Raw genomic sequence first — 24,768 nt, forward strand, 5'->3', positions numbered from 1 at the left:
AGGTTCATAGCTCCTTGAAAGTGGAGTCGCAGGTAGATAGGATAGTGAAGAAGGCATTTGGTATGCTTTCCTTTATTGGTCAGAGTATTGAGTACAGGAGTTGGGAGGTCATGTTGCGGCTGTACAGGACATTGGTTAGGCCACTGTTGGAATATTGTGTGCAATTCTGGTCTCCTTCTATCAGAAAGATGTTGTGAAACGTGAATGATTTACAAGAATGTTGCCAGGGTTGGAGGACCTGAGCTACAGGGAGAGGCTGAACAGACTGGGGCTGTTTTCCCTGGAGCGACGGAGGCTGAGGTGTGACCTTATAAAGGTTTACATAATTATGAGGGGCATGGATAGGATTATTGACAAAGTCTTTTCCCTGGGGTCAGGGAGTCCAGAACTAGAGGGCATAGGTTTAGGGTGAGAGGGGAAAGATATAAAAGAGTCCTATGGGGCAACTGTTTCACACAGAGGGTGGTACGTGTATGGAATGAGCTGCCAGAGGATGTGGTGGAGGCTGGTACAATTGCAACATTTAAGAGGCATTTGGATGGGTAAAAGAATAGGAAGGGTTTGGAAGGATATGGGCCAGGTGCTGGCAGGTGAGACTAGATTGGGTTGGGAAATCTGGTCAGCATGGACGGGTTGGACCGAAGGGTCTGTTTCCATGCTGTACATCTCTATGACTCTATACCTAACAGTAGTAGAGAAAAGGCGAGAATCTATCATAAATAACGTAATAACTGGAGACTTAGAAACTCATGATAAGATTGGGCAAGAGAGATAGCCTCATGATATTATCACTGGCCTGTTAATCTGGAGACTCAGGTACTGTTCTTGGGTTCAATTCTGACTATTGCAAATGGTGAAATTTGAATTCAATAAAAATCTATTGGTGACCATGAATCCATTGTCAATTGTTGGGAACAATCCATCTGGTTCACTAATGTTCTTCAGGGAAGGAAACTGCCATCCTTACATTATCTGGCCAACATGTGACTTTAAATGTGCAGTAATGTGGTTGACTCTTAACCATCCTATGGGATGGGCAATAAATGCTGGCCTAGACAGCAAAACGCTCATCCCATGAATGAATGAGTGGGATATGGATATATGAAAGGGAAATCATGTTTGACAAATCTGTTGAAATTTTGTGAGGATGTATTTTATAGAATAGAAAAGGGGTATCAGTGGATATGGTGTATTTGGATTTTAAGAAGGGTTTCAATAAGATCTCTCAGAAGTAAACAAATTTAGAACACATGGTAATATATTGACACAGATTGACTGTTGGACAGAGTACAGAATACAGGAATAAATGGGTCATTTTTGTGTTGACAAGTTGTGTCTTGTGGGATATCTCAAGGATTAGTGCTTATGCCCAAGCTGCTCACAATCTATATCAATGATTCGGATGTGAGGACCACATGCTATATCTGCTAGCTTGACTCAAACTTAGTGGGAATATGATTTGCGAGAAGCAAAGAGGCTACAAAGGACTAAATGAAAGAGCAAGAACATGGCTGGAGGAATATAATGTGGAAAAAACATGAAGTTATTCACTTTGATAGGAAAACAGAAATGCAGACTAATTTTTATATGGTGAGCAATTGGGAACTGTTGATGTCAAAAAAGAAATGGATATTTTTGCCCATAAGTCACTGAAAGCTAATGGATAGTTGCAGCAAGCAATGAGGAACGCAAGTGGTAGGTTGGTCTTTCCTGCAAAAGGATTTGAGTACAGGAACAAAAAAATCTTTCTGCAAATATACAGAGCCTTGGTTCGGCTGCATCTGGGGTCTTGTACACAGTTTAGGTTCCCTGACCTAAGGAAAGGCGTACTTGTCACAGAGGGAGTGTAACAAATGTTCACTATACTGATACCTGGAATGGTGGGAATGTCCAAAGAGGTGAGATTGAGGAGACTGGGCCTATATTCTCCACAGTTTGTAAGAATATTAGATTATCTTATTGAAGAGTCCAACACTCTTACATGGTTTGACAGGAACCATGGTACACAGAATAAGTCTCAGCATAAGAGTAAGTTAGGATGAGATGGGAAGGAATTACTTCACTCAAAGGATGGGAAACCTTGGGAATTCTTTACCTCAAAGGGATATGGAGGCTCAGTCATTGATTATATTTAAGATAGATTTCTAATTTCTAAATTTATCAAGGGATATGTGACCAGTGCAAGGAAATGGTTTTGTGGTAGAAGATCAGTCATGAATGGGCTGGGTGACCTAACTCTGAACCTCTTCCTATTTTTCCACCACTCTCTGTGATAACGAACTCCACATTGTAACCTTTCCCTGGGCAAAGACATTGCTCCTCAATTCTCTCGTGACTATTACATATTTGTTGCCCCTTTTCTGGTCTCCCTGCATCTTCTTTAAAGTCCACCTGAATGAACCCTTCCACAAATCTAAACACCTTCGACTGATTTCTTCTCAGTCTTCGAGAGATCATAAGACCATAAGACATAGGAGTGGAAGCAAGGCCATTCGACCCAGCAAGTCCATTCTGCCATTTAATCATGGCTGAGGGGTGTTTCAATTCCACTTACCTGCACTCTCCCCATAGCCCTTAATTCCTTGCAAGGTTAAGAATTTATCAATCTCTGCCCTAAAGACACCTAACGTCCCGGCCGCCACTGCACTCTGTGACAATGAATTCCACAGGCCCACCACTCTCTGGCTGAGGAAATGTCTCCTCATTTCCATTCTAAATTGACTCCCTCTAACTTTAAGGCTATGCCCACAGGTCCTAGTTTCCCCGCCTAATGGAAACAATTTCCTAGCATCCACTCTTTCTAAGCCATGCATTATCTTGTAAGTTTCTATTAGATCTCCCCTCAACCTTCTGAACTGTAATGAATACAATCCCAGGATCCTCAGCCGATCATCATATGTTAGGCCTTCCATTCCAGGGATCAGCGTGTGAACCTCCGCTGGACATGCTCCAGTGCCAGTATGTCCTTCCTGAGGTGTGGGGCCCAAAACTGGACACAGTATTCTAAATGGGGCCTAACCAGAGCTTTATAAAGTCTCAGAAGCACATCTCTGCTTTTATATTCCAACCCTCTTGAGATAATTGACAACATTATATTTGCTTTCTTAATCACGGAATCAACCTGCAAATCAACCTTTAGAGAATCCTGGACTAGTTCTCCAGATCCCTTTGTACTTTGGTTTTATGAATTTTCTCACAGTTTAAAAAATAGTCCATGCCTGTATTCTTTTTTCAAAAGTGCAAGACCTCGCACTTGCTCACGTTGAATTCCTCAGCTATTTCCTTGACCACTCTCCTAAACTGTCTAAATCTTTCTGTAGCCTCCCCACCTCTTCAATACTACCTGCCTGTCCACCTAACTTTGTACCATCGACGAACTTCACCAGAATGCCCCCTGTCCCTTCATCCAGATCATTAATATATAAAGTGAACAGTTGTGGCCCCAAAACTGAATCCTGTGGGACACACTTGTCAGCAGCTGCCATCCCAAAAAAGAACCTTTTATTCTAACTCTCTGTCTTCTGTCAGACAGCCAATCCCCAATCCATGTCAGTAGCTCACCTCGAAAACCATGGGCCCTCACCTTACTCAGCAGCCTCCCATGAGGCACCTTATCAAAGACCTTTCGGAAGTCTAGGTAGATAACATCCACTGGGTTACCCTGGTCTAACCTACTTGTTACCTCTTCAAAGAATTCTAACACGTTTGTCAGGCACGACCTCCCCTTGCTAAATCCATGCTGACTTGTTCAAATTGACCCTGCACTTCCAAGAATTTAAAAATTTCATCCTTGACGATGGATTCTAGAATGTTAACAATCTCATCTTTCATGATGTTTGTAACATTTCAACTTATCTGTAAAGAGTATTAATTTAAGAACATATTCACTGATTCAATCTGTGGGGAGAAAAAAGAGATGATCATGATGGTAGAATACGTGTGGAATTTGGGTTACTAAGGAAGTAATCCCTTGCACCACACAGCTCAAAGAGAATTATTCACTACATTACAGCTAAATTTTAACAGCTGTTCCAAATGAAAGCAGACATTACATTATAACTGGCAGTAAGATGTCACAGAGTTCACGTGGACAGACCAAATCCACTTCCCTGTGACTACACTTGGGACTCAAGCATCCATTAGTGTCTGCAGTACTATTAGGCTGCAGGAAACAGGAAAACATTCTGTATTGCCTGATGCTGTGAAAAAAGAACCAGTTCCATTAACATGATAGGTTTCCCATTAAGTTATTTATTTGGTCAGGAGCCAGCTAACTGTCTTGGCAGTAGATTCCACCCAATCGAGAGAGAGACTGTAAAAAAACTGTGAGTGTTGTCTTTAGAGGAAAGAAGGTTAAGAAGAGATTTAATAAAGGTGTTTAAAATTATGAAGCAATTTGATAGAGTAAATCACGAGAAGTTGTTTCCACAGTCGGGAAGGTCGATAACCAGAGGTCACAAGTTGAAGATAATTGGCGAAAGAACCAAAGGGGAGGTGAGCAGAATTCCTTTTTATATGCAGTGAATTGTTATGATCCGGAATGTGCTGCCTGAAAGGGAGCAGATTCAATAGTAACTTTCAACAGGGGAATTGGATAAATAAGAGAAAATTTATAGGACTTTGGGGCAAAGAGCGGGGTGGGGGAGTTGAGATTTATCAGACAGTACTTTCACAGAAGCAGTGGAGAGAAGAAGGGTTGAATAGTTTCTGTGTTATATGAATTTATGTGTAAGATCAATCTATGTCCCCGATAATTACTGTAAGTAGGTAGGAAGGAAACAAGAAGACTGGGTTTCTCTGAACCTTATGGAGCTTTAACTTGATGTTTATTTCCAGTTGGAAGCCAGCCTGAGATAGGTTTGGCTCTCTGTTAGACCAACAATGTTCCAGCAAAGACTGCAGTAGACTTCCTGCTGCTGAAGGAGTGATCACAAGAGCCATCTGGTGAGTGTTAGACGTTAGTTTGGATGGTAGGGTGTTGCTCTCAATGTGTTAGAGAGAGAGATGAGTGGCCAAGATGGGGGTCGGGAAAAGTTGGCGATTATGGTGGGAGCTGATTGCACGGAGAACGGGTATCAGTGACTGTGTGAGCTTTATCTATCATGTGTTAGGGGACTGGGGAATGTTTTAATTTGGGACTCTGGAGAGTGCATTTCTGCTCCTCCTGGACCACAGGAAGCATTGGTTGAAACCTGAAATCCTCCACACATCAGCGTCTCGTGCCTGTTCTGCTATTCAATGTGACCCTGACTAATATGAGCCCTAATTCTAATTTCCTCCCTTACTCACTATTCTAACATAAGCTTGGCAAGCACAAAATTCTACTCAATCTCAGCCTTTGAACCCAAGAAAGAGTTCCACACTTACACAACCATTACATAATAGTTAGGCAAAAGTGAGGACTGCAGATGCTGGAAACAAGAGTTTAGATCAGAGTGGTGCCGGAAAAGCACTGCAGGTCAGGCAGCATCTGAGGAGCAGGAAAATCGATGTTACATAATAGTTAACAATTGCAAGGTTTTAGAATGAAAACATTAACACAAAAAGCTAAGAGCAATAATCACACACTATAGATCGAATTCCAAAAACATAAACATAAATAGGTAAAACTCTATGTGGAGACAGGTAATATTCCAGAGGGGGACAAAATGTTGGAGAGTGGAAAAGATACGGTCCCCAAATTTGGAGCAATCTAAGCAGAATGAAGATATTGTGCCCCAATTGTGCACCCACATGCCTTCCTTATCACACTTTATCACCTTCCAAACTGTACACATTCCCTTCCTCTCAGGTGCCTATCCAACCATTCCTCCTCCCCCCATCCCCATTCCAAGTCCCAGCAATTCTGGGACATGCAGTGTCTAAGTTGCGATGAATCCTGTGAATATTCTCTATGTGAATTGCAACAAGATTCACAATAATCTGACAGTATGCTCATGAAAAGCTGATTACACAGCAGGCAGCCTGCACTTAGTCTGGGAGTGGTCAGAACAGGCTCTGGAAATGAAACGTTCTTATTTCAGCAAGCCAGAACAGATTTATTTGAAACCACTTAACCAAGCCCACTTCACTCATCTCCAGTCATTAATGCAAAACCAACAAAATCTCTGCCTGCTCTTCACTGGAGCAGATAAAGGCTTCTAACCTGGTAAGTGGATGCTTAAAGGAGTGAATCATTTCAGGATTTTGCTTTCATTGTCAAAATATAGTTTCTGCCAACAGGGATTTGCTTTGAGATTTCCACTAAGGTCTTACTGTAATTATCTGGATGTAAGCACAAGTGTAAGGCCATCATTCTAATCAATAAAAAGATTCAGTAACTGGTGAAAAGCTGCAGCGCCTGTGGATCCAGGATGTTAGTGATGCAAGATAAATTTTTAACATGAGTAAAAAGTGTAACATTTCCTGGACACGATATGGATTTCCTGGGTGAGGTCAGTTATCCCAGAGGGAGTCAGGCTTAGTAGGAAGGTCCAAAAGAGCTCTGTAACAGCAGCTTAGTGATCTGTCGGACAAGGGGAATCTTTTGACTGTCATGCCTAGTTACGTCTGTTTTATTTTTGGGACATTCCTTGTTTCAATCCTCCCCAGGCCCCCTCATGTAACTTGCTTCTAGTACACTGATGATTGCGTCAGTGTCACAGTTGACCTCAAACTATGCCCGATCCATTTTCCACTCTTCTGCTCTCGTCTTTTTGCCTCCCATTTTCAACCTGGTCTATCGTATTCACTGTTCACAAAGTGGTCTCCTCTATGTTGAGGAGAGTAAATGCAGATTCAGTTGACCATTTTGTGGGACACCTCTGTTCAGTCTGCAAGCATGACCCCAGCTTTTGGTTACTTGCCATTTTGATTCATCATGTGGGATATAGGTAAAGCAGTGTTAATTTTGCAATCATAATTGCTTATGTAAGGTAAATGAACTCACACCAGTGTATAATTGTTTCAGCCAAGAGCTGAGTTAACAAGAATGAAAACTATGTGAAGGAAATATACATTTGCTTTTGCAATAGCTAAAATGTGCATACAGGAATAAAATGTGCCTGCTAACAATGGTAGATGTTACAGACAAATAGATAAGGTGCTGTGAGGGGAGGGGGTGTAGGTTAAGCTAGGTATGCCTGTACAAATAGTTACAAGCATCTGTTTCCCACTTCAGCAAAAACATAAATAAACCCACCATCAAGAGGTCATAAGGCTCTGCGTAAATAAAGAATAAAAGGAAATATTGTTTTGGAAAGCACGGAAACAAATGGCAGTGAAGAAGAATATATAACAATAAGACCACAGAGGGAGGTGGTCAAACGGCCTTGTGAAGCCAGAGATAAACATTTTGTCACGGACAAGGCCGGACGAGTTCAGAGATAAACAGCCGGGTTTAGGTAGTGACAGATGTCAACAGGGGAGAAGCAATGGGAGGAGGGAAGAGAAATGAATTACATAAATATTGTGTACTCGTTAATCTCGGTGTGTGTGTGACTACCTTGTAAATAGTAGACACCACACCCCTCTTGCAAGAGCGTAATAAACGATACTACTGCTTCAGATCTTGTCTCGGACTGAAATTATTGAATTGAGTGAGCTTCATTTCTCACAATCACCTTAATTGCTGTCATGCTCACAGTGCTTTCCTTGACCTGCTGCAGTGTTCCAGTGAAGCTCAACACAAGCTCAAGAACTCCACCTTATCTTCTGATTAAGTACTTTACGGTCTTCTGGTCTCAACAATTACAGATTATGAACTCTATTCCCTATCTGATTCTTGTTTATCAAGCACTAGTCTTCACAATGTTCTTAATACCTTTTCGCTTTTGGTCAGAATTGTTTGTTAGTCTTCCATTCACATTCAATCTGCACTAACATTGTGTCTCTTTATAACCATTACCACTTCTTTTACCTTTTGTCCTATAAAATCTTTGTTATTTAATCCCTGCTACCCTCTACCCGCTCCCAATCCTTCCATTTCATTCATCCTCCTATTGCCCCTTCTACAAAAAGCATAAAACCCATCACAGTGCTACCTTCCCTCAGTTCGGCAGAAGAATTGGATTTGAAACAAAACTGCACATTTCCAGTATCCACTTTCCCGATGGTTGTTGTCCTCTGTTTTGGTATTAGCCTTTACATTTGTTTTCTACCTTCTCCCGCACCTCTAAATCCTTTGTATAACTCGGACATTCTTGAACTGTTCTCTGAAAGGTCAAAGGGAAGAAGAAGGCTTACGTTAGGATGAGATGTGGTGGCTCAGCTGGGGCACTTAAGAGTTACAAGTTAGCCAGGAAATTCCTAAAGAGAGGGCTAAAAATAGCCAGGAGGGAACATGTGAAGTCATTGGCGGATCGGATCAAGGAAAAACCTAAAGCTTTTTATGGCTATATCAGGAAGAAAAGAATGACTCGAGTAAGTTTGGGCCAATCAAGCATAGTAGTGGGAAGTTGTGCATGGAGTCAGAACAGATAGGGGAAGCGCTAAATGAATACGTTTCATCAGTTTTCACACGAGAAAAAGATAATGTGGTCGAGGAGAATATCAAGATACAGGTCACTAGACTAGATGGGACAGTGGTGCATAAGGAAGAGGTGTTAGTAATTCTGGAAAGTGTAATATAGGAATGCAGAGTACTGGGTTCATGATAAGATTCTTGGTAGTGTGAATGAGCAGAGAGATCTTGGTGTCCGGGTATACAGATCCTTGAAAGTTGCCACCCTGGTTGATAGGGTTGTTAAGAAGGTGTACAGTGTGTTAGCTTTTATTGGCAAAGGGTTTGAGTTTCGGAACCATGAGATCATGCTGCAGCTGTACAAAACTCTGGTGCAACCACATTTGGAGATTTCGTATAGTTCTGGTCACCGCATTATAGGAAGAATATGGAAGCTTTGGAAAATGTTCAGAAAAGATTTACTAGGATGTTGTCTGGTATGGTGGGAAGATTTTATGAGGAAAGGCTGTGGGACTTGTGGCTGTTTTCATTAGAGAGAAGAAAGTTGAGAGGCGACTTAATTGAGACATATAAGATAATCAGAAAGTTAAAGATGTTGGACAATGAGATCCTCTTTCCTCAGATGGCAATGGCTAGCATGAGGGGCCATAGCTTTAAATTGAGGGGTAATAGATTTAGGACAGACATCAGAGGTAGTTTCTTTACTCAGAGAGTAGTAGGAGCATGGAACGCACTGGCTGCAACAGTAGTAGACTCACCAACTTTAAAGACATTTAAATGGCCATTGGATAGGCATATTCATGAGAATGGAATAGTGTAGGTTTGATGGGCTTCAGATTGGTTCCACAGGTCGGTGCAACATCGAGGGCCAAAGAACCTGTACTGCGCTGTAATGTTCTATGTTCTTTGAAAGCCTAATATGTTCTAGTCAAATTTAACACAATTTCACTTGACTTAAATAAATGTCATGGTTGTGGGTATGTTCGCTTAACTGGGAAGTTGATTGGCCAATATTTCATCCCCTGTCTAGATGACATCCTCAGTACTTTGGAGCCTCCTGTGAAGCCCTGCTGTACTGTGTCTTCTGGAACTTATTTGGTTCCATTCCTGCTGCTTCCAGTTGCCAGTTCCGATTGTTCGTTGCAGTGGCTGGAATATTGGGTCTAGGTAAATGTGTTTGTTAATGGAGTCCATGGATGAGTGCCATGCTTCTAGAAGTTCTCTGGCTGTCCTCTGTTTAGCTTGTCCTATTATCGTTGTGTTGTCCCAGTCGAATTTATGGCCTTGTCATCGGTGTGTATGGCTACTAGGGACAGCTGGCTGTGGTGTTTCGTGGCTGGTTGGTGTTCATGGATGCGGATTGCTAGTTGTCTGCTGTTTGTCCTACATAGTGCTATGAAGTTGAGGTGTGTACTGTAACTTAGAGAGAGTGAATGCTGTTCTGAACTAAGCACCTATGTATATGACTAGATGGCAGTCCCAGGGTGTACTGAAAAATTGAAAATATGTAACATTTCGCTACGGAATGTATATCTGAGTTTTGGTTGCTGTTTTGACAATAAGTCAAATTTAACCAATCAGTTTAAATTATGTCCCAGGATACTAAAACCCAATCAGGTTTGAATTTATTGTTTTGCTAACATCGAATCAATGAGGTGATCTGGTGTCATGGGTATGAAAATGTGGGCATTTTGAAAATTGGTCAGAGAGCAACTGCCATTGAGACAGATCCAAGAAATTAGGAAGCATTCTCTATCAAAGGTACCTTTTCGTAAAAAACCTACTTATTGTAAAAAGAAAGAAGACAACCCAGGGAATTCAGTAACCGGAAAAATGAAGTTACAGAAGATGATAGTGACTGTGTGGTTTTGAAATTAAGTTGCTGTAATTTTAGAAAGTGTCTTATTGAAATAGCATATTGTTATAGAGTTGTAGACAGGTAATAAGCAGTTAAGGGAAAGGGGGCTTAGTGTTGTGAATAGTTGTTGTTTCGTATTCACTTTTAGAGTTAAAAAATAAATTGCTGTTATTTTCTTTAAATAGTTTGGTAGTTCTTTGTCACTCATATTTTAACAGATTACAAGGTGAGGTGAGCTTTTCTGGGTGTTTGGTTTAATTAACAGAAGAGTTCACTTCTGTGTCAGTTTGGGGGCTCATCCAGGATTTGGACAGGTTTAGACGGATCCAGTCTGAGATTTAAACAGATTTAGAGTATGAAAGATCCCAGCAGATTAAACACTTGCCAGTTAGAGTCCTAGAGTCTTTAAGTAAAACTAGGTGAAAAAATTTGTTCAATTTCAGTTACTTGTGATTGATTAAATTAAAAGTGAGGGAAATGCTAAAGAGGCTCTGGGGTTTGAAGATGCTTCCCAAATTTGCCAAGAAAGTTTAGAAAGACAGAGGAAGGGCACACTTTTAGAATTAGCAAATAGTTTAGAATTGGGTTTAACCAGGGACAAAAGGAAAGCTAAAATTGTAATGGAGTTGGTCAAGTACTCAGGTGTATCAGGGAAACAGACCAGTGTAGTAGAATTAGGCAAATTTAAACTACAATTGAGGCAAAGGGAATTAGAAGATGAGGAAAGGGAAAGAAGAGCCATGAGAGAAGAAAGAGAGAGAGAGAGAAAGAGAGAAGAAAGAGAAAGAGCGGGCGGCACGGTGGCACAGTGGTTAGCGCTGCTGCCTCACAGCGCCAGAGACCCGGGTTCAATTCCCGCCTCAAGTGACTGACTGTGTGGAGTTTGCACATTCTCCCCGTGTCTGCGTGGGTTTCCTCCGGGTGCTCCGGTTTCCTCCCACAGTCCAAAGATGTGCAGGTCAGGTGAATTGGCCATGCTAAATTGTCCGTAGTGTTAGGTAAGGGGTAAATGTAGGGGTATGGGTGGTTTGCGCTTCGGCGGGTCGGTGTGGACTTGTTGGGCCGAAGGGTCTGTTTCCACACTGTAAAGTAATCTAATCTAATCTATCAGAAAGGGAGAGAGAATTTGAACTTCGGAAGGTATGAATTAGTCAGGACAGTCAAATTAACAGGATGGCGATGAAGAGAGAAGATATTGATATATACAAATATGCTAAAACACTGTCACATTTTGAGGAGAAAGATTTCTAAGCCTTCGTTATTCATTTGAAAAATTGGCTCAGCAGATGGAGTGGTCAGAGCACTTGTGGGTAATGCTAGTTCAGACTAAGCTGGTAGCAGAGCTGGTGAGGTATTTGCAGCACTGTCAGATGAGGGATCAAGAGATTATGCAGATATCAAGTAAGCTATTTTGAGTGCTTATAAATTGGTACCAGAAGCATATAGACAGCAGTTCAGAAACATAAAGAAGGAACCAGGTCAGACTTACACTGAGTTCGAAAGAATTAAACACGGTAATTTTGATAGAAGGGTGCGGGCCTTTAAAACAGATAAGACATATGAGGCTCTAAGAGAAATTATTCTGCTGGGGGAGTTTGAAAACTCACTTCCAGGGATTATAAGAATTCTTCTCTATGAACAGAAAGTTCAAGAAGTGAAAAGAGCAGCAGAGATGGCAGATGAAAATCATTGGTGCCTAAGGCAAAGTTTAGCTTCCGACAGGAATTTCATCCTGTGAGGGATAGAAATCGGGAGAAGGGGTGATCCTTCACTACAAATCAAATAGTGGATCACACTGGCAATAGTTTACCATAGATGAAAAATAAGCCCAAGAGGATGGAAAGGAGGTGAAAGGCCTCAGGTGTTTTCACCATAATGGAATGGGACACAGAAAATTACAGTGCCGGTGGTTATGGAGAGGCACTGGATAAAGGCCTTTTCACTGCCAGAAGGTGGAACACATAAGATCCCTGGTCATTGAAGAAAGGCACTGTGGGAAAAGGTATGGTAAAAGAAGCCAAGCCAGTGGCATTAGTTAAAGTAGTAAAGGAAACCCCGAGAAAAGTAGAGAAGCTGCAGGAGAGTGCACAACCTAGGCTGAGGCTGGGTATTAAGTTAGTGCCTGATTTCTATAAAGACTTTGCCTCCGTGGGTAAAGTTTACTCAGGAAGTACAGGGAGAGAAGGGAAAAAAGTTACAATTTTAAGAGATACAGGAGCTAAACAGTCTCTAATAGTAAGAGATGAACATATTTGCACTCTTTCTGACATGTAACCCAAATCAGTGGTAATTCGTGGAATAGATGGACAGAAATTTAGTGTTCTTCTCCTGTTAAAGGTCAGGTTGGAGAGCCCAATCCAGACTGGGGAAGTAACAGTGGGAGCAGTTGACAGAGTGTCAGTTCCAGGAATACAGTTTGTTCTTAAGAACGATTTAGCACAATCCAAAGTAGGAGTGATGGCCCTTGTTACGGAGAAGCCATAGGAAGACCAGGGAATGGAGGAGTTAAAAGAAAAATACCCTGGAATTTTTCCAGGCTGTGTAGTAACAGAATCCTGCTGTTATAAGTGACAACAAGAAGCAAAAACTAAAAAGACCAAGGAGTTGAGGTTCAGTTAGCTGACACCTTGTCTGATGTAATGGTGCAGGAAAAACCTGAACAGGAAGAGGGTCAAGCAGAAGGGTTTAGTCCTGAAAGGCTAATGGACTTACAACAGAAAGATAAAACAATAAAAGATATATATATTGATGCATACTCAGAAAAGGAGTCAGATTGTATTCCTGAGTGTTATTATCTTAAAGATCACCCAAGTGATTGGGATAAAAGTATCCTATTCATATTGTTTACCACTAGAGAGGCTCCGAATGAATTGACTATTTACTGTACTCCCTTAAGTTAATATTCATACATGACGTGAGAGGGCTTTTGAAATTAATTAAAGAAAAATTGTTGGATGGAAGTCGGAGGTCTCACTTGGATTATGAATCTGAGGTGAGGGAGAGATTAAATCAGGTAGATGAGTTAGCAAAACAGCAACTGAAGAGGACACAGAATAGGATGAAACAGAGAGATTAAATCAGGAAGGTTTGTTAGCAAAACAGCAACTGAAGAGGGCACAGCATAGAATGAAGCAGGAGGCAGATAAAAACTCTACAATTCGGATATTTTCCTGTGGGAATGACGTATTAGCATTGTTACCAGTGGTAGGATATGCCTTCAAAACTAGGTTTAGTGGTGCCTATCAAATTGAGAAAACGTTGATTCAGGTAAACTATCTGGTAAAGAGGCTGGATAGAAAAAAAACTGTATCAGGTATGTCATGTGAATATGTTGAAACCTTACTATAATAGGGTCATAGTTATAGTGACGTACAGCATGGAAACAGACCCTTTGGTCCAACTCATCCATGACGACCAGTATCCTAACCTAATCTAGTCCCATTTGCCAGCACTTGGCCCATATGCCCCTAAACTCTTCCTATTCACATACCCATCCAGATGCCTTTTTAAATGCTGCAAGTGTACCAGCCTCCACTACTTCCTCTGGCAGCTCATTCCATACACGCAGCACCCTCTGCTTGAAAAAGTTGCTCATTAGGTCGCTTTAATATCTTTCCCCTCTCACCCTAAACCTATGCCCTCTAGCTCTGGACTCTCCCACCTCAGAGAAAAGACCTTGTCTATTTATCCTATTCATGCCCCTCATGATCTTATAAACCTCTATAAGGTCAGCCCTCAGCCTCCGACGCTCCAGGGAAAACAGCCCCAGCCTATTCAGCCTCTCTCTGTAGCTCAAATCCTCCAACCCTGGGACCATCTTTGTAAATCTTTTCTGAACCCTTTCAAGTTTCACAACATCCTTCCAATAGGAAGGAGACCAGAATTGCACACAATATTCCAAAAGATAGAGACAGGGACTGAGAGAAACAGGTATTAGTTAGTGCCCCGCAGAATGAGGAATCAATCCAGATGTCATGGAGATTGATGGGCCTCAAAAAATGTTAAATAATGAGGAAGTCTTTGAGGAGTAGGGTGGTTTAGTCAACTATCTGTCTCAGGAGCAACTAAACCGGTTGAAAGGTTTGTTGCAGCAGTATGAGGACATATGCAGGAATACAATGGGGAGGACTAATGCTATTGTGCATGAGGTGGAAGTAGGGAATGATGTTCCAATAAAACAACACCTGCACAGACTTAATCCTCTCAAAGCCACACAGGTCCAGAAGAAAGTGGATGTGATGCTCAACGAAGGTATCATTGAACCAAGTCAGAGTGAGTGGAGTCAACCGGTCGTGTTAGTTCACAAATTTTGACAGGACTCAATGACTTTGCGCGGACTATCAGAAGGCTATTCGTAACAAAATTGGACACCTGTCCAATATCAAGATTGGAGGACTGTATAGAGAAAGTTGGTCAAGCCACTTACATCACAAAGTTGGACTTGCAGCATGGTTATTAGCACATACCTTTACCAGAGAAAGCAAAATAAGTTTCTGCATTTGTAAACCCAAATAGGCTATATCAATTCAAAGTGATGCCCTTTGGAATGAAGAATGCAAGAGCCACATTTCAAAGACTCATGAACAGAGTTGTGGCTGGATTAACAAATCGTGCAGTTTATCTGGATGATGTGGTGATCTTTAGTGAATCTTGAAAAGGTCACATGGTACAGTTGGCAGAGCTCTTTGAAAGATTATGTGAAGCTAAACTGGTAATAAAATTAAAGAAAACAGAATTCACAAAGACAGAGGTGACGTTCTTGGGACATAACATCGGTCATGGAAGGTTGAACCGAAGGAACTCCAAGATTAAGGCCATCAAGGAATTTCCACAATGATCCTTGAAGAAAAAGGTCCTTTGATCTTTGGGACTAAGAAGACTCTACCAGAAGTTTGTTAAAAACTTCAGCAGCGTGGTGGCACCATTAACAGATTTACTAAAGAAGAATGTAAAATTTCAGTGACAGAACAATGCCAGGAGGCATTTGACAATTTGAAAGCAATATTAACCACCACACCAGTTTTAGCTACACCAATGTTTCTGAAACCCTTCAAAGTTGCAATCAATGCGAGCAGTATAGGAACTGGAGCTGTACTGCTATAAGAAGCTGATGATGATGGAATTGAATGGCCAATTGGCAACTTTTCAAAGAAACTCAAAACCCACCAGAGAAAATACTCTACCATTGAAAAGGAATTATTGAGTATGGTACTGGCCTTACAGCATTTTAATGTTTATGTGACAAACAATGTGTCAGAGACAGTTGTGTACATGGCCCACAATCCTCTTGCATTCTTGGAACGATTTAAAGACAAAAACATGAGACTATTTTGTTGGAGTGTTATGTTACAGACTATTAATTTACAAATTATACACGTTGATGGTCATAAAAATGTGATAGCAGATGGTTGTGGTGGATTTAAAGGAAAATGTACAGATAAAATTGGTCAGATCCCAATGTTATATATATGTGTGCAGAAATTAATATGAAAAGTATAACTTAGATTAATGACCTGTGTATTTCATTGTAATGGGATTAAGAATTAGAAAAAAAGAAGACATCTCTCTTTTGATCGTTCTTTTTTTTTCTTAAGGGGGGGAAGTGTTATGAAGTTGAAGGCATGTACTATAACTTAGAGAGTGTGAATGCTGTTCTGAACTGAGAGCTTACAAGCACCTATGTATATGACTAGATGGTAGTCCCAGGGTGTACTGAAAAATTGAAAATATGTAACATTTGGCTGGGACATGGATACCTGAGTTTTGGTTGCTGTTTTGACAACAATTCAAATTTAACCAATCAGTTTAAATTATGCCCCAGGATACTAAAACCCAATCAAGTTCGAATTTATCGTTTTGCCAACGTCGAACCAGTGAGATAATCTAGTGTTGAGGGTACAAAAATGTTGGCATTTTGAAAATTGGTCAGAGAGCAACTGCCATTGAGACATATCCAAGAAATTAGGAAACACTCTCTATCAAAGGTACCTTTTCATATAAAACATACTCGCAGTAAAAAGAAAGAAGATGGTCCAGAGAATTCAGTAACCGGAGGAGTGAAGTCACAGAAGATGACAGTGGCTGTGTGGTTTTTAAATTAAGTTGATCTAATTTTTATAAGTGTCTTATTGGAACAATATATTGTTATAGAGTTGGAAGCAGATAATAAGCAGTTAAGAGAAAGGGGGGCTTAGAATTATGAATGGTTGTTGTTTAATATTCACTCTTAGAGTTAAGAAAATAAATTGATATTATTTTCTTTAAATAGTGGAATTTGGGAGTTCACTGCCACTCATTTTAACAGATTATGAGGCAAGGTGAGCTTTTCTGTGTGTTTGGTTTAATTAACAGATGGGTTAATCTCTGTCTCATGGCAATAGTGTTTTGTGCAGTCTTTGCATGGAATCTTGTCAGTTACGTTGGTCTTGCATATGATGGATCTTTTGTTCTGATGAGTTGTTTATGGGCTATCATGAATCCGAGTGGTCGGAGAAATCTGGCAGTTAGCTCTAAGACTTTTTTATATAAGATAGCGTGGCTAGAGTGTTGGGTCATGGCATGTACTCGTCACATTGTTTGTCTCCTGGGCATCTACGGGTAATGTTCCGGGGATATCCATTCTTGGCAAGACTTTGTAGCAGTGATCTTCTTCGCTTCACAAGTCAGGAGTGCTGCAGTGTATTGTAGCCCTTTTGAAGTGTCCTAATGCAGCTTCTCTTGTGTGTTTGGGCGGTTGCTGTTGTTGGATCTGGTCCATATGTGTGGTTTTTTCTATAACACTTTCATTGTGCTCTCACCGTTCTGTGTTCTTTCTACCATCACATCCAGGAATGGAGAGTTAGTTGTTAGTTTCCTCCTCTCTCATAAATTTGATCCCTGTGAGCATGGTGTTGATAATTTGGTGTGTTCTCTCGATCTCTGTTCTCTTAATAATTACAAAAGTGTTGTCCACGTATCTGATCTAGAGGATGGGTCAGATTTGTGGGAAGGCTGTTTGTTTCAATCTTAGTATCACTGCTTCTGCTGTGAGTCCAGAGATGGGTTAGCCCATTGGTGTCCCATTGATCTGTTTATATATTTGGCTATTGAATGTGAAATGTGTCATCAAGCTCAGGTCTAGCAGTTTGAGTATGCAGTCCTTGTTGATAGGTTCCCATCGTGTTGTCTGTTCCGTTTGACCAGGAGATTGGCTATTGCCTCTCTGGCTAGGGTTTTGTCGATTGAGGTAAATAGTGCCATTACATCAAATGAGACCATCGCTTTGTCCTTGTCTACATTTATGTTCTTAATGTTGTCTAGGAATTCCTATGATAATTCTATGGAGTGCTTGGATCCGCTGATAAGATGTTTCAGTTTTTGTTGAAGTTCTTTTGCCAGTTTATGTGATGGTGTTCCTGGAAGTGTCACGGTAGGTCTAAGTGGTAAGCCTGGTTTGTGTCCCTTAGGTAATCCGCAAAGTCTTGAGGTGTTGTTGCCTTCTGGCTTCATCTTTTGTAGGTCTGTCTTGGTTATCAGTCTGTTTATTGTAGGTTCCGTGGTCTGTTATTTATTCCACTGGTTAGCTGATGTGGGGGTCAGACTCCCTCTGCAGGTAGTTGGCAGTATCTGCAAGTAGTTTCTCCACTTTTTGAATGTTTTCAGTCTTGTCTTTATCTGTCTTTATCTGCTGGTACTATAATTATATTCTTGTTCTTTTTGTTCTTTCCTTTGTTAGTAAGAGTACAATGGTTTGCCTGACTGTGTCTTTTTAGTTAGTCTGTCAGTTCTGAGCATACTAGTGCAGCTAGGAAGTCCCTATGCCCAGCATGTGCAAGACCAAAGTAATTAACAAGATTCCATGCAAAGACTGCACAAAACACTATATCGGACAAACAGGCAGACAACTAGCAATCCGCATCCAAGAACACCAACTAGCCATTAAATGCCATGACCAACTGTCCCTAGTAGCCATACACACAGATGACAAGGATCACAAATTCAACTGGGACAACACAACAATAATAGGACAAGCTAAACAGATGACAGCCAGAGAATTTCTAGAAGCATGGCACTCATCCATGGACTCCACCAACAAACACATAGACCTAGACCTAATATAACGACCACTGCAACGAATGACTGGAACCAGCAACTGGAAGCAGCAGGAACGGAACCAAATAAGTTCCAGAAGACACCGTGCAGCAGGGTTTTAGAGGAGCTCCACAGCACTGAAGATGTCACCTAGAGAGGGAATGAAATGTCTGCAAATCAACTTCCCAGCTCAGCAAACACAACCATGGCAACCAGCACCCGAGCCACAAATCATTATGCAAACCTTGGAATTAAATGAATCTCAGGGCTTTAGTTTGCCTTATTAAGGGCCCTACTAACTCACGTCACTACTTTTAGTGATTTGTGCATCCAAATCTTTGGATAGAGTCATAGAGTCTGAGAGATGCACAGCATGGAAACAGACCCTTCAGCCCAAATTGTCCATGCCTACCAGATATCCTAAATTAATCTAGTCACATTTGCCAGCACTTGGCCCATATCCCTCTAAACCCTTCCTATTCATATATCCATCCAAGTGTCTTTTTAATGTTGTATTTGTCCCAGCATCCAACACTTCTTCTGGCAGCTCATTCCAGGCACACACCACCCTCTATGTGAAACTGTTGCCCATTAGGTCTCTTTAATATCTTTCTCCTCTCACCCTAAACCTATGCCCTCTAGTTCTGGACTCCTCCACCCGAGAAAGACCTTGTCTATTTATCCTATTCATGCCCCTCATGATTTTATAAACCTCTATAAGGTCATCCCCCAGCCTCCAACACTCCAGGGAAAACAGCCACAGCCTATTCAGCCTCTCCCTATAGCTCAGATCCTCCATCCTTGTAAATCTTTTCTGAACCCTTTCAATTTTCATAACATCCTTCCGATAGGAGAGAGACCAGAATTGCACGCAATATTCCAAAAGTGGCCTAACCAATCTCCTGTACAGCTGCAACATGACCTCCCAACTCCTATACTCAATGCTCTGACCAATAAAGGAAAACATACCAAATGCCTTCTTCACTATCCCATCTACCTGCAACTCCACTCAACCTGCTCCTCTATTATTTTCCAAGTAGTATACGGTCTCCTTTACTGTTTTTGGCTATCAAAATGTGCTACCTCATCTTATTTGTAATGAAACTAATGCGTAACCTGCTGAAGGATACCCTGCTCATCTTGTTTCTGTGTCTTTTTGCAGGGAGGTTGCTCGATGGGGCTGGAGAGACCACTCGTAGTGGCTATCATTGTGCTATTCAGCAGTGTGATCATCGTGGTGACAATCTCATTGCTTCAGCAGATGAAAAAAATTGCTCTTCCTGTCGGATATAAGGTCCTTCACTCATTGTAGTGGTCGGCAAAGCTCTCTGGGATTGATGGGGAGCCAGATTTCCCAGAGTGGTTTGAAATGTTTCAGTAGGTGTCAGTGTAAGACCATTTTGTCTGCTAACCCTGAAGCTCCCTGATAACAATCACTTGATTTGTCCTAGCCAGTACCCACCTACCCACATCTAGTCTGGAAGCAAATACAGTGGAAACTTGATTATCCGAATGAGATGAGCGGGCACTGTTTTGTTCGGATAATTGATTATTTGGAAAATCAATTAAATGCCATTCCTCTGGAGCTCGGAGTTTTAAAGTCAGCTCCCTATTCAGGAGACTGCAGCAGCACACAGCGCGGGAGACCCCGCCCCCCCCAACCCGGTCCAACCCTGCCTCCCCCAACCCCGTCCAACCCCGGTCCCCGCCCCCTAACCCAGTCCAAACCCGTCCCCCCCAACCTGGTCCAACCCCACCTCCCACCCCCAGAACAAAGCACGCGAGCCCATGGCCACCCCCATCCACCCCCAGCCCCTCTCTGGGGCATCCAACTGCACATCAACAACAAGACTACTGCTGCTGCTGCCTCTGTGGGATAAGTCTCCAAATAGCGCGCACACGCACACAACTTTTTACTTCAAATTTTTGACAGGTTCCATGTTTGCCCTGTACAGGACAATGTTGGAGAGATTATTCCTGGGAAGTGCCGGGGGGGGGGGGAGGTGTTCAGGTACACTCCTCTATAGAACTCCAGGGAAAGTGTGGGGACAGAGAGAGGGCGGGAGGTCAGTCATTTGGAGGCAGTGCCTGTTTAATCATTGTAAATAAAAGACGCGATCACTGCTGGAAACACGTTTTTGATGTAATGTTTCTATCGGGACCTCGAGCTCTCCTTCGGATAATCCGATTTTCGGATAATTGGTATTCGGATAATCGCGTTTCCTCTGTAGATTTATTTGTATGTGATTGGATGATTCTTGACTCTCAAACCAACAGCCCTTTTTCTCTGAATTTCTAAGATGTTGAATCCTGTGTCACTCATCTGGCCTCTTAAGTGACTGTAAAAGATACAAAAATATGAAAAAGTATAGACCACTTGGCCCTTCCAGCCCGTATTGCTGTTCAATAAGATCTTGGCTGATCTAGATCCCAGCTCCCTCCTAGTATCTTGGCCAATATTATTCAACATCACAGAAACACATTGCTATTCAGGGAGCAAACTGGCTGCCACAATTCCTACAGTACAACAGTGACTGCACTTGAAAAATATTTCATTGGCATCTCGCACTCTGGGAGACCCTGAGACTGTGAAAAATGCAATACAAATGTCAGTTTGTTCTTTAATCCCCAATAGATTTCACAACAGATGAACTGAATAGTGAAAATATATTTTTTAAAAACACAATATTTCAGGTTTGCTTGTGATTTTTTTTTTCTCTCTGAGGTTTTTGCTCCCTACAGCAATTAATCTTTACTTGCTGGAGACTCCAGGAAAATTCTGGAGCATTACTAATCCTACTTGGAGAGCTCCACCCATTTCCCATACCACCTGAAGATTGGCTGGTAAATCCATGGAACAGTGCAACTAGATTTCTTTCTTCCAGTAATAAACCACAGCATAACTGTATCTTACTGTAGTCTAACTGTATTTAACTATGACTAATCTATATTTTTCCAGTATGGGATTGTCTTTGATGCCGGAGCCTCCTGTACGACTCTTTATGTTTACAGATGGCCAGCAGAAAAGGAGAATAACACTGGCGTAGTCAGTGAGTTTCACCTCTGCCATGTCAAAGGTATAGAGCTGAAATTCATTTGAAATGTATTGTACGTTAATTAGCAAGATAATTTTACTAACATCAATTCTACAATCACATAGTCATTATAGCACAGAAGGAAACTAATTTGGTCCCAATCAGTGTTGAAACTTTATTGCTGGAACAGCACAGCAGGTCAGGCAGCATCCAGGGAACAGGAGATTCGACGTTTCGGGCACAGGCCCTTCTTCAGGAATGAGCAGAGAGTGTTCAGCAGGAGAAGATAAAAGGTAGGGAGGAGGGACTTGGAGGAGGGGCGTTGGAAATGTGATAGGTGGAAAGAGGTCAAGGTGAGGGTGATACAGGTGTACAGGGACTGGATGTCCATGGTGAAGATGAGGCGTTGGGGACCGGGGAAGCGGAAATCCTGGAGGAGGCGGAGGGCGTGGGTGGTGTCACGAACGTAGGTGGAGAGTTCTTGGACTAATGGGGACAGGACCGTGTCGAGGTATGCCGAGATGAGTTCGGTTGGGCAGGTGTAAGGGACTGATTGGTCCCAATCAGTCCCTTACACCTTCCCTGCATCTCTCACCCTAAATTCTCTACTAGTTGGAGTCATATCTGACATATAGGAATATGGTTGTGGTTGTTGTAGGTCAGTCAAATCAGCTCCAGGACATCTCTGCAGGAGTTCCTCAGGGGTAATGTCCTGGGCCCAATCACCTTCAAATGCTTCATCAACGACCTTCCCTTCCTTATAAGATTGGAAGTGGGGATGTTCGTCGATGATTGCCCAATGTTCAGCAGCATTCTCGATTCCTCAGATACTGAAGCGGTCCATGTTCAAATGTAACAAGACCAGAAAATTATCCAGACTTCGGCTGACAAGTAGCAAGTAACATTCATGCCACACAAATGTCAGGCAATTACCATCTCCAATAAGAGACTTTTTAACCACCACTCCTTGATTTTCAATGGTGTTATCATCATTGAATCCCCCACTATTAACATCCTTGGGATTACCATTGACTAGAAACTCAACTGGACTTGCCATATAATAGTGTCTACAAATGCAATCAGATTTTCAGAATACTGCAGTGAGTAACACACTTCCTGACTCCCAAAGCCTTTCCATCATGTACAAGGCACAGGTCAGGAGTATGATAGAATACTCTCCATCTGCCTGGATGCATTACAGCTCCAACAACACCCAAGAAGCTTGACACCATCCAGGACAAAGCAGCCCACTTGTCTGGCACCACATTCACAAACATTCAATCAGTAAACAACCGATGTTCAGTAGCAGCAGTATCTACAAGATGCACTGCAGAAATTCACCAAACATCCTCAGACAGCACCTTCCAAACCTATGACCCCTTTCATCTAAAAAGACAAAGACAGCACATACATGGGAACACCATCTCCAAGTTCCCCTCCAAGCCACTTGCCACCCTGTCTTGGAAATATATCACTGTTCCTTTAATGTCACTGGTTCATAATCCTGGAATTCCTTCCCTAAGGACATTTTGAGTCTACTTACCGCAAATGGACTACAGCGGTTCAAGAAGGCAGCTCACCACCACCTTCTCTAGAAGAACTTGCAATGGGCAATAAATCCTGGCCAAGCCAGCAATGCCCACATCATATAAATGAATAAAAGAACTCAGTTCCTCTGTTTATAAAGACAGATCCCATTTGCTTTGATAATGGCTCTCAATATGTCCTACCTCATCAAGAATCAATGAACATGAGCAAAAATAATCTGTCCCTGCATACAATTTAGAACTTGTAGCATTTAGTCAACATGGTGCCTCCCTGCCCCTTCTGGAAAAGTGGTAGAATAATGTAGTAAAAAGAAAAAAATGCATTGTTTAAAAGGATACTGATCAACCTCTGGATTATTCAATACTGAGATTTTTTTTAACTTATTCATGTGTTGAGGGTGTCACTGTCCAGGCCAACATTTATTGCCCATCTCTAATTGCCCACAGGGAAGTTAAAAGTCAACATTGCTGTCGGCCTGGAGTCACACGTCAGCCAGACCAGAAAACAATGGCAGTTTCTTTCGTTAAAGGACATTAGAGAACCAGTTGGGGTTTTGCAATAATCAACAATGGATTCATGATCATCATAAGACTCATAATTCTAGAATTTTATTGAATTCAAATTCCACTATCTGCCGTAGCAGAATTCAAAGGTCCCCAGAACATTACCCATGCCTAAACATTAACAGTCCAGCAATAATATTCCCAGGCCAACACCTCCCCATGTAAAGCGCACCTGTAAAAACTCATTGGTGGAAAAACAGCTGCTTCTTTTGGTTCATACTCTCACCTCTAAGCAAAGTATTATGGGTTCAATTCTAACTTCAAAGACTTGGCCACAAAGTCCAGGCTGACAGGATGTTGTGCTGTCAGAAATGTCAACTTTCCAATGAAACGTTAAGTCAGATCCCCATCTACCCTCTAGGTATTCGTAAATGATCCCTCTATTTTGATTTGATTTATTTGATTGTCACATGTATTTAGTTACAAAATACAGTGAGAAGTGTTGTATAGTGTCGCCACTCTCTGGCGGCAACTTTAAACACAGAAATATAAACCAAAGCAGAAAAATGAAGAAATAAAGAAAAAGTGTCCATCTTTACAGGCCTTCTTGTTAAGTGCTCCACCATGGCCAATGGCCTGGTGGCTAGGCACAAGTCCTGTTTTGGTACTACTTTGAAAATGAACATGGGATTTCTCCTAGTGCCCTGGCCAATATTTATCCCAATGTTTATACTAATTTCCTTGCACTGTCAATCCTTTTGTCACCTTTCCCGCTTTCCACCCTATCAAATACCTTCCTTTCTTAGCTTGCTTCCCATTTCACTTTGTGCTAATTTTAAACCTCTTGAATCTCTAAACTCATTCCAGTTCTGATTAAAGGTCAGAAGCCTGAAACATTAACCCTGTTTCTCTCTTCATAGATGCTGCCTGATCTGTTGAGTATTTCCAGCATTTCCTACAGTAGGAAACGTGATTATGTTTTGAAAGTCGTTCATTGGCTGTGCAAAGGCAATTTCTGTCCTGATCATTTTTTTTAAGGCTGACCCAATTTATGTGATTCTCCACAGGACCTGATATTTCTAGCTATGACAAGGAACCTGTACAAGCAGCTCACTCAATGGAATGGTGCCTCAACAGAACAATAGAAAAAATCCCAGCAGAAAAGCATAATTCTACACCAGTCTACTTTGGTGCTACTGCTGGAATGCGACTACTCCAGTAAGATTATATGGTTATTTATTAATTTATTTAAATAATGTCACATTCCAGAGGACTGGTCACCCATAGTAATCAAAACAAACATACTGTTGAAAG

General features: G+C 41.6%; 1 protein-coding gene across 4 annotated transcripts in view; it reads left to right on the top strand.

Annotated features, from left to right (window-relative positions):
• The first annotated feature begins 4,295 nt into the window (after positions 1-4,295).
• entpd3 (ectonucleoside triphosphate diphosphohydrolase 3) overlaps positions 4,296-24,768 on the top strand; it is a 42,751-nt gene continuing 22,278 nt past the window's right edge. The window contains exons 1-5 of one of the 4 annotated variants that reach the window (XM_043688695.1): positions 4,409-4,494; positions 4,837-4,944; positions 19,531-19,662; positions 21,328-21,445; positions 24,522-24,672. In XM_043688695.1, coding sequence (XP_043544630.1) covers positions 19,543-19,662; positions 21,328-21,445; positions 24,522-24,672 — 389 coding nt within the window. In that variant the 5' untranslated portion in view covers positions 4,409-4,494; positions 4,837-4,944; positions 19,531-19,542. Of the gene's footprint in view, positions 4,495-4,836; positions 4,945-5,994; positions 6,149-19,530; positions 19,663-21,327; positions 21,446-24,521; positions 24,673-24,768 lie in introns of those variants that run through there. The other 3 variants (XM_043688693.1, XM_043688696.1, XM_043688697.1) reach the window with 3 other exon arrangements.

The sequence above is a fragment of the Chiloscyllium plagiosum genome, chromosome 4, assembly GCF_004010195.1.
Source record: "Chiloscyllium plagiosum isolate BGI_BamShark_2017 chromosome 4, ASM401019v2, whole genome shotgun sequence".
NCBI classification, from domain to species: Eukaryota; Metazoa; Chordata; class Chondrichthyes; order Orectolobiformes; family Hemiscylliidae; genus Chiloscyllium; species Chiloscyllium plagiosum.